General features: G+C 36.5%; 2 protein-coding genes across 4 annotated transcripts in view; one reads left to right on the top strand and one right to left on the bottom strand.

Moving 5' to 3' along the window:
* Window positions 1-339, bottom strand: part of LOC143030146 (serine/threonine-protein kinase pim-2-like) — a 345-nt gene extending 6 nt beyond the window's left edge. Inside the window, exon 1 of the mRNA XM_076193312.1 lies at window positions 1-339. This exon is cut by the window's left edge and continues 6 nt beyond it. Within this exon, the coding sequence (XP_076049427.1) occupies window positions 1-339 (339 nt within the window).
* Window positions 1-2,500, top strand: part of LOC143030887 (uncharacterized) — a 485,211-nt gene that overhangs the window by 141,528 nt on the left and 341,183 nt on the right. The window lies entirely within an intron of this gene.

The raw sequence follows: 2,500 nt of genomic DNA on the forward strand, positions 1-2,500 counted from the left end.
GAAGACGTCTTTGACGTCTTTCATTTTGAGCTCCCCGTTCTTCAAGGTGTAGTCGCGGAGATCCACTGCGCCCGGGATCAGCTCCATGACGATGAAGACGTGGCGTCGTTCGATGAAGAACTCGAGGAGCTTGACCACCTCGGGGATATGCTCAACTGCTTTCATGAGGGCGACTTCCAGGGGCATTGTCCTCTTCTTGGGATCTGCCCACTCGTAAACTTCAGCCAAAGGTATTTTCTTGATTGCAACCTTGGCTTTGTCGTCGATCCGCTCGGCAGAGAAGACGCTGCCGAAAGATCCTTCTCCCAGAAGTTCCTTGAAGATGAATCTTCTGGTCATGGTTCTTCCTTTGTTGGGTCCTCGAAGAACAATTCCATGGACTCAATGGACTGGACGTTTCGATCGATGAGAGTGATGCTGACACCCAAGATTCGATTAACAGAACTGTGTACAGTGGTACACACACACACACACACACACACACACACACACACACACACACACACACACACACACACACACACACACACACACACACACACACACACACACATATGTATATACATATATATATATATATATATATATATATATATAAGGATATATGCATATATAAGTATGTATATATATATATATATATAAAGAATATGTATATATTTACAAATATATATATGTATATATATATAAATATATATATATATATGTATATATATATATATATATATATATATCTATATATATATATGTATATATATGTATATATATGTATATATATATGTGTATATATATATATATATATATATATATATATATATACAAATACGGAATAAGGAGCAGTTGCCAGCAACTGCTGAATTCGAACCTGGGCCCAAGTAACGTAGAAAAAAGGCGAGTGACTAATGATGAAGAATAGAAATATGAAAAAATAAAAACACAAAAAATAAGGAATCTTAAATCAAAGAAAAAAGATAAAGACGGAAAACTCTCTAAGTAAAGGGAAAACAAAGAATAAAAGTTCTCAGTGAAATTAGGAAATAAGAATAAAGACTCAAAGAAAACGTAGATTCCAATGATTAATTAAAGAAAAAAAAAAAAGAAACAGACGATAAAAGAGACACTAAAGACCCTAAAAAAAATAATGAAAAGAATCATATATAAAAAAATGAAGACTATGGCAATTACAAAAAAAAAAAAAAAAAAAGACATTTTAATCCTGTTGACAAACCAAAGATCGGAATGGGAAGAGCGATTGGACTAATAGTTTACCATCTATTCAATCATTATGGACAATTTCCCTCCGAAGAAGAAGGATAAAGACCACAAGATTTTGAGGCGATTCTTCTGAAGGTAACCCTTTCAATACAGCGACGTTCTTTAAGGATTTTATTCTGGCTAAGTATGTTTTACCATCTCTTCAATCATTATGGACAATTTCCCTCGAAAGAAGAAGGATAAGGACCACAAGATTTTGAGGCGATTCTTCTGAAGGTAACCCTTTCAATACAGCGACGTTCTTTAAGGATTTTATTCTGGCAAAGAACAGGTGATTTGGTGTCGCTCAGAGGGTCGACCTCCTACTTGAAGGGAGTTTCTACTGATCGCGACCCCCGTAAGGCCAATATATGCCCATCTTAGTTACATCCTTGACTATGCGGTACAGTTTTGGTCTCCGTCCTACAGAATGGACGTAAATTCACTAGAATCAGTACAGAGAAGAATGACCAAAATGATACAAGGACTCGGAAATTTGCCTTACGAAGAGAGGCTTAGGCACCTAGTAACCATGTAGTAAGCGCTGAAACTATCAGTTGTTTTAAAAAACGATTAGACAACTTTATGGATGGGGATGACAGGTGGTGATGGATACGGAGCTGCCTAGTGTAGGCCTTATGGTCTTTTGCAGTCTCCTTTATTTCTTATGTTCTTATGTCTTATAACTTTATCTTGTAGAAGGAACAGACTCCATAATATACTCCATATGATACTCCATAAGATACTCCATAAGATGAGTTAATGAGGAGGGGTATTTTGAGAGGTAAGCTATTGACCTCTTGTGAGAACTATCGACTGTTGAGTTAAACCGAAAACGTTGAAGATTAGGTTAACCTTCTTCATCACTGCGGTGCTCATTACATATCTTTTTCTAGTTAACGTTAAACGATTTTATTCAGGTAACGAGCAAACTTTGGAGAAAAGGAAAATTCTGCCAGTTTAAGATAAATGAGGTCGAGTCGTGTTGGATTGCTTATGTATTATTCATCACGAGGTCATCACTAACTCTTATGCAGAAGAGTTAGTGAAGACCAAATTTCAAGCCATTGAATCATAGTATAGCTATAAACAGTAGCCCTGGAACAACTACGATATAACAAAAACAAGTTAATTTCGTTGTCGTCGTCGTCGTCGTCAGCATCATCATCGTCATCATCACCCTCGCCATCACCATCACCATCACCACCACCATTATTGTTGTTATTATTATTATTATTATTAACCATCA

The sequence above is a fragment of the Oratosquilla oratoria genome, chromosome 12, assembly GCF_046742065.1.
Source record: "Oratosquilla oratoria isolate Oo_2021 chromosome 12, ASM4674206v1, whole genome shotgun sequence".
Taxonomy (NCBI): domain Eukaryota; kingdom Metazoa; phylum Arthropoda; class Malacostraca; order Stomatopoda; family Squillidae; genus Oratosquilla; species Oratosquilla oratoria.